We start from the raw sequence: 14,531 nt of genomic DNA on the forward strand, positions 1-14,531 counted from the left end.
TTTAAATTTGGGCGCCAAAAACTAAAAAATGATATAAAGAAGCGCCCGTTACGATAGCTTCTTTTAGTAATGGATTTTTTAACTAGATCTGGGATCACTTGCTTAACAATTTGAACTTTCAGAAGGTCGTTGAAAATTCTGATAATAAAATCTAATTACTTGTAACCGCCAGTAGCGCAGCTATCAAGATTCACAGAGTGATAGCTGCACCACTTGTCGTGAGACTTGAAGCCACCTGTATTATCGCTTCTGGCAAATCGCTCATGAGTTTCCCAGACGACCTACCAGTCTTGTTGAATTAAACGTAGTTTCTGTGCGAAAATAGCCTGCCATAAATTTGCCCGCCCAAATCTTCCAGTCCTTATCAGATGTTCCTTGGGGGTATATAAAAGGAATGAGTGGTCACACCATTTGGTAAAGTACCTGCACCTGTGATCAAAAATGCTGGTTCCCCAAGTATTTCTGGGTCTTCTATGTCTAGGCCTGGCCACAGCCTTGCCCGCCGACGGCGGGCGGGTGAGCTCTGTGACAACGGTAAAAACGAATCTCTTTATTATAATATCTCTGTATTATTCAGTTGACTCTAGTGAGAGCACAAGGCTATGAGATTCAGGAGCATACTGTTCAGACGTCGGATGGATATATTCTCACCATGCACCGCATTCCATACTCCAAGAATACCGGCTACGATGGCGCTCGTCCTGTTGCCTTCCTCATGCACGGTCTGCTCTGCTCGTCCTCTGACTGGGTGATTGGGCGGTCCACACAGTGGCCTAGCTTACCTGCTTTCTGAGGCTGGCTATGATGTCTGGATGGGCAATGCTCGTGGCAACACCTATTCGAAGAAACATGCAACCCACACACCGCTGCTGCTGCCCTTCTGAAACTTCGAGTGGCATGACATTGGAATCTATGATCTGCCCGCCATGATAGACTACGTCCTATACGCCACGGGTGTAGATCAACCTCGTACGTGGGTCACTCCCAGGGCACCACCGCTTTCTTCGTGCTCAACTCGATGATTCCGCGATTTAAGAGTCGCATACGCTCGGCTGGAGCACATGGAGAGTCCCCTAGCCACCGTAGGAGATCCTCTGTTGGGACAACCAAATGCCTTTGTTGAGCTATTCGGCAGTATGGAGTTTCTGCCAAACACTCAGCTCATGAATTTGCTGGGCGCTGTATTGTGCAGTGATCAGGCTATATCCCAGGTTATCTGCACAAACAGCCTGCTCCTCATGGGCGGCTGGAACTCGCCATATTTGAACAAGTCAATGATCCCAGAAATAATGGCCACCACGGCAGGCTGTTCGGTGAACCAGATCTTCCACTATCTGCAGGAGTACAATTCGGGATATTTCCGTCGATTCGACTACGGTTCGACCCGAAACAAGAAGGAGTACGGCTCCAAGGCTCCACAAGATTACAATGTGGAGGGCATAAACGTTCCCACATACCTTTACTACAGCGACAACGACTACTTTGCCAGTTTAATCGATGTGGATCGTCTTCGCTACGTAATGGATCCGAATTCCCTGAAGAGTGCGTATCGCCTACCCGAGACTAAATGGAATCATTTGGACTTCCTGTGGGGCCTGAATGTCAAGCAAATACTTTATGACCGAGTGATCAATGACATAAAGAATGCGGAAGCATGTGTTAAAAATAAAACTTAAGATCGTGATAATTAGAATTCAAAACAACAAAACACTTTTCAACTATTTAAGCAATGGGTTTAATTACTGATGCGGTGATATTTGATAAGGGGTCATAAATACAATTTAAATTGTCGGTATTTCACCGTGACATAACACAAGCCAAACAGCGTTTTATTTGTTTCAAATTATCGTTATATATGTTTCGTTCTTTTGAAAATGCGGTATTTTTTTGAGATATGCGCAAAATAAACACTGCTTAGTATCGATAAGTGACTTTCGACTACTCCAATGATTATCCTTTGCGTTTTTTTGTTTTGACCTATTTCGTTAAAACCATTTTTATCCAAAATCCAATAAAAGCAAGTGTTGAATATAAACCAGACAATTAGAAAATAGATTCACTAATCGGATAAAATTATGTGGGCATGGCTAAATATTCTATCTAGCTAGTAATATTTGATGGAATATTAAAATCAAGGAATATGTAAATTATAACTTGAATTAGTCAGTATATTTACGGTATATTTTGAAAATGAGACGGTATATTTCTGAGGGTGGGACCGTATATGCCATATACTACCCGCGGTCATACTGGCCACAGGTACACCCACGACAAAAAACCTAATCCAATACGGAAAATAATTTATTTTCGCTTAAAATTTATCTAAAAAACGCCATATCTTGGCCAGTGGTCGTGTTAAGTTAATCCCCAAGATGTCGCGTGTAACGAAAAGTGATATTTCGCTCGATATGGAGGTCTGGGTGGAGGAGATGTCGGAGGCGCAGTTGGCGTACTACTACAAAATCACAAACGAGCATTATGCTGTGAAAAATGCACTTAAGAGCGCCGTGAACGCCAATGAAGGAAAGGAACTGTTCAATGGCCAAGTGTTTCAAGCTTATTCGTTCAAGGGAAAAGTGCTGCAGGAGCTGAAAGAGGGCACCTTGCCTGGCTCCACGGGAAGAGGACGTGGCCGACCAAAACAGTCTTTAAATATTGCTTACTTGGAGTCATCCGACGACGGCGATGATGATGTTCCGTTGGCCAAGAGATTGGCCCTGTCCGCGGGTAAAAAGGCAGTGGCTGCTGGAACGTCTCCAAAGCTTGGAAAAAAAAGCAGCCGCCGCCGCCGCTGCCGCATCCCCTGGCAAAGCTTCGCCTCAACCCAAGGGCAGCAAAAGTGACTCGAGTAGCAAATCTCCAAAAGACTCCAACAAAGGTGGCGAATCTCCTCCTAAAAACTATCGCCCAGCTGAGGTCAACTCGGTGGGAGGTCTAGTTGTGGGCAGCACTGACGAAAGTAAGGATTCTAAAGACGTTAAGGATGGCAAGGACTCCAAAATGCAGGGAAAAACATATCCGTCTCTGGTGGTGCTGGCCAAACCGTTCCTTAAGATCAAAGACATGGCTGCAACACGCAGCAAGCTGGATTCCAAGGTTAAACTGGTTCTCATGCTGACTCCGAACAAGTTTTGCGAGTGGCTGCTCCAGGAGGGTCTTCTCAGATCCCAGCAGAATTGCATTAATCATCGAAATAGTGAACTGAAATTGGGTAAGTAGGATCAGTTGTGCATCACACCGAAAACTCTTCTCACTTTCACTTCTCCTTAAATCCCTGGGAATATACTCGGATGTATCGAAATTCCCCTATACCGGAGGCTATGTGTGGATTAGTGATTTCTGTCCTTTTCGCTTCGTTTCCGTCTTCAATAATTCAATATTCGAGGGAGATTCGCATCCGCCCACATTTCTTTTAAAGCTTATCTACCATTGGGCCTGCCAGACCTGCATTTAGAATGTAGTCCAGTGGGTCAAGGTGGACAGTGTGTACATCAAGGGCATCTACACATGGCTGAGAGCCATTTGCACTTTGGGCGTGCATCAGAAGTGCAAAAAGTTAGGAGGTCCCGGAAAGTTTGTGGAGGTAATGTACAAAATTATTCCCTTGATGTTTGCCCATTCACTGTTTGATGTTGTTCTTCCCAGGTGGGCGTCATATCGCTGGGAACCACCTCGCAAGATGGAGCTCAGCGTCAGGTTAAGGTCGAAGTGCTAGGTGTCTATGATTATGCAGACAAATCAATCCGATTGCGTGCAGTAGAGCCGATTATCGATGGAGATCGTAATTACAAGAAACGCTTCCAGGGCATCCTGGAGCCGCTTTCGCGTTGGGTCCACAAGGACAGTACTATTTGCATCGACCTGACGGTAGACAAGATCACCCTGTTCAGTTTGGGATTCAAGAATATTGAAGCAAGCACAACAACTCGGCGGTGATGGAGTACTTGCGTAGAATCGTTCCTCGCATGTTCCAGAACACATTGTCGCTGCTCTCGCGTCAGATGATTCAGCAATTCCTGGACGAGCTTGTTTGGCGTGAATCGTTTAGAACGTATGCCCTTCAGGCCTTCAATAACATTATAATACACATAGCCGAGCAGACAAGAGTTACCCCCACCGAGACAATCACTCAACGCCTGTATCAGGTAAGCAAAGTGGATCCATTTTATGGCACTAACACTTTTCTAATCCATCTCTTGTTCTGTTCAGGTGGCAACAAACCCTTTCAAAGACTGGAGCGTACTGCCGGCCAACTACAAGGAGACACCGGCCAATGCGGCACCCAAGCGCCTCATGAAACGTTAGTAGTTTCGTAGTGTTCAATCGACTTGAATTTAATACAAGGCCGTTAATAGAATAATTCTAAGCAAAAGCGTTTGTCACTCCAAAGCAGTGGTCGTCGCCTGTCAAACAGTGGTCGTTTTTCCGTTGTCTTAGGCTTCGTATTCCCTGTTGTTTACACACAGAACCAAGCGGAAAAATGTTATTGTATTGGCGCTCCGACCACTGATCCAAAGTCAAGTGTTTTCCTCTTTTTTACTTATTCAGTCATTGTCAGTGTTGAGCTCAGGAAAAGTACTTATGACAACACCAAGTGTTGGATCTAGATACTCGCAAAAAACCCAGCACATAAGCTTATTTTATGGCATCTTTCATGTTAACTTATTTTAAACAACAGAGAACTAAACGAAAACCACTAAATAAAATTGTCCAAAAACTTAAGAAATGGAAAGCCTTGCTAAAGCTATGTTTTTATTTGATTTATTTATAATTTGGAGTGATAAAACGCATACAGTTAATTTTATAATGTGGCTCCAGCCATGTGCTAACTTTATTTGATATTGAAAGTTGATCGGAAGTTAAGTTGTTTTGTTGTTGTTGTTTTTTGTTTGGCGAGTTTGATCCACATTGATAATTTACCCTTACCCTTTATCTGTGCGCAGCGATTAACGATGCTGATTATACCAGCTCCACCAAGGCGCCCAAGAAGGAAAAGAAAGAGAAAGATGTTGAGAAGGACATATTGCCAGCTGGCACCAAGAGGCGCGCGGTGAACACACCGCCACCGCCGCCACCAGCTACGAAGGGACCGGGAAGACCACCAGGCAAGGGCTCAGTCAAACACACGCCTTCAAAGCCAGTCGCACCTTCACCAACGGTGACAAAATCGGCGGCAAAGAAGCCAAAGGAGAAAGAAGAGAAACTTCCCGTGGTGGTCAAGAGAGAGGAGGACGACCTCAAGGGACTGGAGGAGCTGTACTACGGCATAAGCGATGGGATGGACGAATACTTTGAACAATTCCCATACAACTCGCCCAGGGCCAATCCCCATGAGCTTACCAAGACAGTGGACTGCCCGATTTGCCTGAGCGAATCCTTTGACTCCAATGAGAAGCTGCAAACGCATTTGGTGTCGCACATCTCGTCCGATGGCAAGCAGCATCAGTTCCAGTGCCTGTTCTGCCTGGAGAAACATCCTACGGAGTCAGTGCTGGCCAAGCACAACCAGATCATGCATCCCACCGAGACCAAGACGGAGGGTTCGCCCTCCTACTATTGCCTCATTTGCCAGCAGCGGCACAACTCTCTGCATTTGCTAACGACCCATCTACAGAGGGTCCACAGCACCCTGGAGCTGCCCTATTGGTGCCAGTCCTGTGGCTACCGCTCGTCGTCCCATCGCGATCTTGTCAGGCATTTCTACGATGACCACAAGAACCAGAACTTCCTGCAGTGCCCTTACTGCTTGGACGTAAGTTCCATTCGTAAATAGCCTGTAAAGTAAAATATTTCATAGCTCTCATTCCTTGCAGATATTTTACTTTTCCATTCGCGGGTCTGTCAGCCAGTTGCACATCGAGCATTACTTCATGCACTTGAATGATCACGTCAACAAGCGGGATCCATCGTTGCGCTGTCAGAAGTGCTCGCTCAGCTTCCTGGAGAAGGGTGATCTGAAGCAGCATACGGTTCAGCATCATATCAGCATGACCAAGACCAACAGGCCGGTCCGTCTCTTGCTCAACACTTCGCTGCTGATTCCTCCACCACAAGGAGCCGGCTCCCTTCTCCACCTACAAGCGACCGATATTCTTTGCGTTTCTGGAGGGCAAGACCTGTGCCGAGTGCAACACCGATTACGCCAGCGAGGAGACACATTACACGTCAGTGTTAACCACATTCATTGCATGTATTTTATTTATTTTCAAAGTATGGCTGTACGGGGTCGGTAAAATCGTAAGCGTTCGCAAGTGAAAGCCAAGACAGAGAGTAGCCAGCCGAAGCCCAGGACACACCAACCAAATCGCAACGTGTCGACAGTCAGGGCTTGGAATCCGAGGACATTGTCCAGCAGACGCACATAGCCAGCCCGCATCGCATCGTTGAAGTCGGAGACAAGCCAGTGCTGCAGAAGCCCCGTGCCCTGAATCCTCATAATGAACATGCTGAGAGATGACTCCAGGTGGCAGTCGCTGCGCATCGGGTAGCCTATAATGGGCGAGCCCAGACAAGCCGAGGAGAGTCGATAGATCGGCTTGAAGGCGTACTGCTGCTGCATGGCGATAAAATCCCAGCGCTCCGTGGTGAATGGATATGCGTAGCTGCGATTGAAGCTGAGCAGGGCCGAGACCTGTTCGCTGGAATTAACGCCCACTATCAGGCGGGCCACTCTACTGACGAGACGCGGATGTACATGACGCAGAACTGTTTCGACCTCATACTCCTTGCGGTGAGGAAGCTATCCAACTGAAGGTTGTACCAGTTGGACATCACAAATCACAAGATGGTCAGCTGCAGGAAAACTGTGAAGTATCGCAGAGAAGGACTGTCTATCCTTGCAGGCGAAGAGATATACAGTACACGGCTGACGGCGTCCAGAAAGCTCAACCCAACACGATTTTGCCAGCTCCTCCTGCCTATGTCGGGACGAACCCAAAAAAGCACACCACTAATGTAGAACACTCCACCAAGCAGCAGAAGCCAGCTTGATTGGTTGAGGGGCAGCAGTAGATACATGTGGCGGGGAATCTCGGTCCGTACCGGAACAATCATACAGTTTTGTGTGACCATCAACGGATAGCTTCTGTCCCCAAAATCACTGGGGGATCTGATGTACGGATGCGCTGAAATCTCCAAGTGTCCTTCCATTATAAGCTGCGCAATTCGGTCCATATTGACACTGCTCGTGGGGCCAAGATTCTCATGAGGATTAGTAATCTGCAGAGTGGCATTGTGGCGTTGCAAGTACTCCACAAAGGTGCGATAGGCGTAGCCTCGTATATGTCTCCGTCCTGTGTGGGGATCATGCACCACAAACACTCGCGGAATATCATTCTCCACTGGAGTGGACACAAAATAGCCCTGGAAGTTGTTTGTAGTTGCTGGAAAGAGCGGAATCGAAGTGAAATTAATCTGAAAGAAGCGCACTGCCGGATAGGGAGTATAGGAATAGATTCGATCCTTATGCAGCACCAACACGTTTAGAAACTGCTGGTGCCAGAGCTTCTGGAATATGGCGTGTATCGCCTTGTACGAGCCACTTCGTTTTGAGCGCAAGACGACAATTAAGCGACCGCGACGCATCCTTTGCAGACTTTTATTCAGAGCATTCCTAATGAGATCCTGGCGGCTGTGGCAGAAGAGCAAGCTATTGGCATTGTCCGCGTTCATGTTATAATGACCAAGGGGTCTCTGCTTTCGAGTTGGCGTAGACAAATCCACCGTGTGACTTGTGACTTCCATGGCTCGATGCAACCAAGTTATCAGACTGTTGATATCATCCAGTTTTGTTCTGTGTCCCACGAAGATTGGCGAATTACTCCAGTGTTCCCGGGTAGCGATAACGCTTAGAACAGACCTCACTAAGGTCATGTTGTGACTGCCGTGGATCAACGCTGGCTGTGACCAGCTGAAGAGCAGCAATAATAACAGCCCGTTGCTCATTATGGTTGACTACGTTGTGGCTTTTGGGCGCGCCTGCGACGTCCTTATAAGGCCGTAAATAATTGCTTTAATTGAATCTAATCAGGCTTTATTACCGATAGAAATCAGAGTAATAACGGGTGAATTGCAGGACTTGTTCCTAGGGGCTGAAAGGAGTCTATTTGAAACGTTATGTAGCCTGAAATTCAATGGCTCCCCTTCTCTCGTTACAGCGGGTGGCTGCACTGCGTGAAGTGCAATTATCAGACATGTTGCCAGCGGGTCCAGTTCCGGCACGGCGTGGACTGCAATGGAAACTTCGTGGACGCCATGGAGGTCAATCTGCCCCAGGAGATGAATTGCATCTGCGGCTTCGCTACCAGCAATGGCAACAAGATGACGCAGCATTTGGCCAACTGTGGCCTGAGCACCTGCTACCCCAGTCTCGAGGCGGCAAATGAGAACGCCGTGAAGCGCAACATGCTGGACATGTTGGGTTTGGTTCGACGCGATGGGGATACGTCTGGCGAGGGTGCCGACATAAGTGAGACTGCGTACGATGCCACTGATGATCACGGCGAAATGCTGCAGACCCCAAGAGGGCAACACCTGCAGCAGCAGCAGCAGCAGCAGCAGAACCTAATGGAGGTCCAACAGACAGAGCCGGAGCCTCAGACAGAGCTTCAACAGAACTACTTGTCCGCATCTGTGGACCCCGAACCAGTGCCAGTCCTACCCGTGCTGCAGACCTTGCCGGCTCCCATTAAGTTCGGTGAAATGGAGGCGGCCCCGGTCCTGATTGATCCCCAGCATCAGGTACCGGCACCCACCGACTACGCTCAAGTGTCCGTGGTGCAGCAGCACCAGCAGCAGCAGTCGTATGGACTCGGTAACTATGGCCAAGGCGGCATATCCACCGACATTGACATGCCGCTTATTGGGGAGCTGTCCGAGCCCAATGCTCCACCCACGCCCCAGTTCTTGGGCGAAGTGCACACGCCCATGTTCGATGCAGTGGCCGCCGCCGAGCAGCAGCACTATCACGCCCAGCACCATCATCATCCCCAATGATATAGGCCACCCGGCAAGCTAAAATCACGCGACTACACAATTCATTGGCAGAATTACTAGACACACGATTTGCTTTTAAAAATCGTATTTTGACTTTTTTTATCATAAAAACAGTTAAGATATTCAAAAATGAATCCCTTTAGTATCCTCTCGTATAATATCGCGAAGAATGAAGTACATAGACACCCAGTTGAGACATTTTAGGGTAGGGCTTTAAGTTTGTTAGCATCTAATTTTGCATCTTTTTGCAGTAAAAATATACTTACATACTGGAAATAATCTCAGTTGCTTGAAGGAAACGTAATCACTCCTCTGCAATTCGATCTATCCTGAATAATTGAAATAGCTTGAACTTGGCCTACAGTCTGGATATAAGAAAAATAATCATTTGTTAATTAAACAAAGAAATCGAACTTTCAATAAAAGTATATCACGCTATCCTTAGAATGTGCCTTTCCATTGTGTTGGACAATTTACGAATTAAGTTGTTAAAATAATCCCGTTATTGAGCTGTCGGTTTTTATACTTTCATTCCTGTTTGGTAATTGTTTTAAGTGGTGCAATCAAGGAACCGAATGCCAAGTGCACTGCCGCTGCCAAGTAAAAGAATAAATGACGAATGACCTTTTCCAAAAAGGAGACAAGATTGATTAGAAGTTCGGTGTTCTTCAAAAGTGATATTTCTAATGCAACACATATCGAGGTTATATGTAGTAAGGTTATTTCTTAGATAGAACGCCCTGTGTTCAGCCGTAAGTGCTCGAATACGAATACCAATAAGGACAGCAGCCAACCGCCACCGAGGTCATTGTCCAACAGGCGCACATAGCCAGCCCGCATCGCATCGTTAAAGTCGGACACAAACCAGTGCTGCAGAAGCCCTGTGGCCTGAATCCTCATAATGAACATGCTGAGAGATGACTCCAGGTGGCAGTCGCTGCGCATCGGGTAGCCTATAATGGGCGAGCCCAGACAAGCCGAGGAGAATCGAAAGATCGGCTTGAAGGCATATTGCTGTTGTAGGGAAAAGAACTCCCAGCGCTCCATGGTGAAGGGATACGCGTAGCTGCGATTGAAGCAGAGCAGGGCCGACACCTGTTCACTGGAATTAACGCCCACCAACAGGCTGGCCACTTCATTGATGAGTTGGGGTTCTACGTGGAGAGCTAGCTTCGTAGTGCTTCACCAGAACCTGCTGTTGCTGCTCGATCAGGTCCTCCATGGTCTCCACTTGCTTACCCACGACCAATGCGGTGAGGAAGCTGTCCAACTGAATGTTGTACCAGCTGGTCAGAACAAATCCCAAGATCGTCAGCTGCCCGGGATTCATCCAGTAAAGTACGGCGCTGATGTAGAACACTCCCCCAAGAAGAAGCAACCAACTCCAGCGGTTGAGGGGCAGCAGTAGGTACATGTGACGCGGAATCTCGTTCCTCACGGGGACAATCAGACAGCCATCCCACGAAGATTGGCGTATTTTTCCAATTCTCCCGGCTAGCGATGACGCTCATAACGGACCTCAGCAAACTCATGTTGTGGACGCCTTCGACAGGCTCCAGCCGGGAGGAAGTGCAGAGCAGGAGCAGAAGTATCAGCACTGTGCACATAGCGGGCTGGGACTGTTGTGATTTCTTGCAGCACAGAGGTCAGGCTTTTAAGGCAGCGAATAACCTTCATTAAATATAATCAGCCTTGATTAGTCTTATCAGTGATGAACATTGTGTGGATAATTCACTTGCTTCGAATTGGTCTCAACGCGGTATAGGGTGGCCTCTTATAATTGGGAACGTAATGTGCGCAGGGCAAGCTTTTAATCATTCGTGGTCCTACAGGTATAAATTTGATTTAGATATACACTTTACATTTTCAGGTGATGATTGAAATATTGCACATCGGAGATAGACGAAACAGTTAAAACATTACCAGAAACAGAGACACACGGCATTAGGGCTTGGTTAAAAAACTAGGACTAATAAATTTAGACGGTTGGAATACTTTTACGCATGAATAGATTTGTGGAATTCTAGAATTGAGCCGATATCATTTCTGGCGCTGGCGCTGCTTTAATTGAAGCAGAGCGGAGAGCACTAGGGCTGTGTCCAACTCTTGCTGACTGCCTCGCTCATTGTCCAGAGAAATCTCGACGGCGCGCTCATGGAAACGAGCCAGGACACGGGGCCGATAGTCTACAGAGAAAATACAATTCAAATAGGAAAGAAAAAAGAAGAAAATCAACATGCGAACTCACCCACATTGCCCGCCAGGGGATTGCCAGTGAGTCTAAGGGACTTCAGCAGTAGAAGATTAGCCACATAATCAACCTCTTCGAGATCTTCAATCTGATTGCAGCTCAGGTCTAGATTGACCAATGAAAGCAGCTTGCGCAGGCCTTTCAAGGACTTGAGCTTATTTTGAGCCAGCTCCAGTGCGACGAGATTTCCCATTGTCAGATGCCAGTCCACGCACTCGGCTATAAGATTTCCGGACAGAGAGAGCAGCTGTAGATGGGGAAGCTCGTCCAGGTTTTGTACAACCCGGATGCGATTCTGCTCGAGCACCAGGCGACGCAGTTTTGGTGCTGTCCTCACACTGCCATCGATTTGGGTGAGCAGATTGCCATTTTGAGACGCTATAGTTGGGTTTAATTCTAATAATTGTTTTGCCCTATCTGTATTGTACCGATTTCCCAGTATTTTCAAGCTTTTCTAAGCTTTGGAGGCTTTCATTTGCAGCTTTGCTTTCTAGGTCTCTGGGTTGCTGGGTTACGCCGTGACATAAGGTTGTTGACTCAACATTGAGAGAGTCCAGTCCGCGCACCAACTTTGAGCGCATTTCAAATTACTGTTACGCTCCAATCCCATTGTTCCCAGGATCTTAACATAGTGCTCTATTGTTCCTTGAGGCAAGGCGAATAGAATTGTCTTGTTGGGTAATTGTGGTGGGGTGTGGGCTGTGCTGTGGTAGTATTGGGGTAGCTGAAAGGATAGGGCGGATAGAAACTTGACTGGACATTGCCAATGCTGTTCAAATATGAAATTCAATTAAAGAATATGAATATGTAAGACTGTAACAAGCAATTCCTTTGAGATATCCGCTTCTCTTTACTCCGAATTTCTTAGCTCTCCCAAACATTTCATTTCATTTCATTTCATTTCAATTTCTGTGAATTTGCACGCACCTGGGGCTCATCTTGAAAGAAAACATTCGAACCATATACATTCAGTTTCATAGGCTTCTACAGCAAACACTTCTGGTGTTGGAAAAACTTCCATAAAAAGCCCTTTCAATTAAAGGTGGACGACGTTTTGTATACGGCGTTGCCATACGTCCTCCCAAAAAAAACAGAAGCACATCAGCCATTGAATTTGCAACTGTTCCCGCTCCCAAGCCGATGGCCCAGCACAACCCACTCAGATGAGGAGCAACTTAATGGGCTATTCCGGGACCGCACATCGCTGGCTAAAAATGCCATTAAAATGTTGCGGCTGCCGCAGATCCAACTGGCGGAAAAAATACATTTCGAGTGTCTAGATGAATAAATCATGAAACAAAAATGATTGAGGGGTTCTCATGGCGGGTTCCTCACGCCCTCACGGGTACACGCCCACATGGATAGAGTCATTCGATGTCTCCCAGAGCTGTAATCATGTCGTTGTCAGAAGTGCAGGACATGAGTAGAATGTCGAGGAATCAATCTGCTGTAAATTCGATGGGTTTTATTTACAGAAAAACGGCTATGCTCGGCACCTACCTATCCACCGATTTCATGGATGCCCCCGCTGTCTCGGGGCTGGCTTCATGGCCACTATGCAAATGTGGCCAACAATTGATTAGAATTTTAGTGTCCCATTGCACATACGCCCCGTCCCTTATGCTTCGTATGCTTCGGCTCCCATAATTAACGCTGTATGCCCTAGTCACGGTTGGCTAATTAGCATAAATTCAATTAGGTTTCTTGTTTGCGCCTTCGGTTGTCTCTGGAGCCTTGGAAGCCGCAGTCCACCCTTCACTCTCCTTCCCGCCTCCAATTTAGGGCACACTTGCGCTTCTGGCGGCTCTCGCCTCCACGTAGGGCGTGGCCATACTTAGCATATTTCCTGTTTGACATCTGACCTTTTGTTGTGCATTCACGGAATGTGTGAGCGTCAGATTCGCGCGCTGCCAAAGGTACTGCCACAGAAACGATTTGTGGCTGTGGCGGTTATCTGTCTCCGGCTCTGGCCCGGGACAAAAGGCATTTGCATAAGCAGGGAGGCGTTTCTTCAGATTGCCGACGAATCTGTGACAAGTTATGCAATACGTCCTCTCGTAGGTTTTACGTATGTACGTTCCCATGGGAGATAAGTGTGATACGGATAATAGTACTTGGGGGACTGGTTACCGGGCGGATGAATTGATTCCGAAGTGGAGCCAACTCCTGCCTTAATGGCCATCGTTTGCCATTCGTTAACCTTTGGCTTTCGCTTCAGCCTCATTAAACCTCATCTACGGTGGGCGTCCGAGAGGCTCTACCTAGCAACCAACCAACTAATTAGGTTCCATCTCCACTTCGGGCTCTGCCCACGTCCTGGGCTGCTCATTACTGTAGGACTCCATATAATTAAAGCTCGGCCAGGAGCAAAGTGCAACAACAATCAAGGAATCAAGCCATCAAGGAATTCTGCAATTATTACATTGATTACCAGATGAATGCCATAAATGGCCGATACAGACCCGAAGGACCCTGGCCAATAAACAGAGGTGCTGAAGCTACATACAGAAATGTTCAGTTCATTTTCCAGGATTACCTGGCCAATTTTCCAGGATTACCTGGCCATTCCACCTTTAAACTTTAAGCGGAATATTAAATATCTCAATACAGATTTGCAATCAAATTATTTGGTATATCAAATATTTAAATGGACCGCAGTGCTCCCTCGGCAAAGGGAACTGATGGCCAGTCAATGGAAGTTGGCCAGCGAACCGGGGGATCGATGGGGTATTTTTAAACAGAAAATACTCGTAAATGCTACGATAATGTGCATGGTTCCCTGCCAGAGTGCATCCGTCCGAAATTGCTATAATTTTTCAGCTTCACAGCACAGCCACAGACACAGACACCCTGTTTTGGTAAAGTAATATATTTTTTGTTGCCTTAGCCCTGATGTCCGTATAGTCTATTTTTTCCCAACTGGACCGAGCTGTGTGCAATCAACGTTTTTAATCATGATGCTGCTGATGGAGTGGCTGTGGTAGGAGGAACAACCTGGGCTCAGGGAAGAACTTAATTATTTTGCGTCGTTCTATATACTGTAAGCCATCCGATGTGATTGTGGGCCGAGTATGTATGTACATCTGTCATATTCGGTATATGGATGGAAGTACAGAGGTGTGTTAAGCTTACTTTTATGCGTCCAAGGCCGCCTTGACCACCTGACAAGACAAGGCGGTAAGCTTTCTCAAGCTATCGAACATACACCCCGAGCCATAAGCTGCAAGTGCCGCAGCCCGCCGCTCCTCGCTCTCCATCTGTGCCCCCACACACTTTTACTGGGCCA

The 14,531-nt window shown here is 47.0% G+C and overlaps 2 protein-coding genes and 3 pseudogenes across 2 annotated transcripts; 2 read left to right on the top strand and 3 right to left on the bottom strand.

The window, feature by feature from the left end:
• Positions 1–426: 426 nt before the first annotated feature.
• LOC117190393 lies at positions 427–1,676 on the top strand (annotated as a pseudogene).
• A 567-nt stretch (positions 1,677–2,243) lies between these two features.
• LOC117190024 lies at positions 2,244–9,438 on the top strand (annotated as a pseudogene).
• Positions 6,164–7,944, bottom strand: LOC117190070 (annotated as a pseudogene).
• Positions 9,439–9,720: 282 nt separating the features above from the next.
• On the bottom strand, positions 9,721–10,408 carry LOC117190394. Its single transcript, XM_033395470.1, has 2 exons — positions 10,234–10,408; positions 9,721–10,148 (listed from the first exon to the last, which is right to left on the bottom strand). Exons 1-2 carry the CDS (start codon positions 10,406–10,408, stop codon positions 9,721–9,723), a joined length of 603 nt encoding a protein of 200 aa, XP_033251361.1.
• Positions 10,409–10,828: 420 nt separating this feature from the next.
• LOC117190395 (nischarin-like) lies at positions 10,829–12,223 on the bottom strand. The gene is made up of 4 exons (XM_033395471.1): positions 12,173–12,223; positions 11,837–11,969; positions 11,243–11,662; positions 10,829–11,180 (listed from the first exon to the last, which is right to left on the bottom strand). The coding sequence occupies exons 1-4, from the start codon at positions 12,221–12,223 to the stop codon at positions 11,035–11,037; spliced, it is 750 nt and encodes a 249-aa protein (XP_033251362.1). The 3' UTR covers positions 10,829–11,034.
• Positions 12,224–14,531: the final 2,308 nt, after the last annotated feature.

This window comes from Drosophila miranda, assembly GCF_003369915.1.
Source record: "Drosophila miranda strain MSH22 chromosome Y unlocalized genomic scaffold, D.miranda_PacBio2.1 Contig_Y1_pilon, whole genome shotgun sequence".
NCBI classification, from domain to species: domain Eukaryota; kingdom Metazoa; phylum Arthropoda; class Insecta; order Diptera; family Drosophilidae; genus Drosophila; species Drosophila miranda.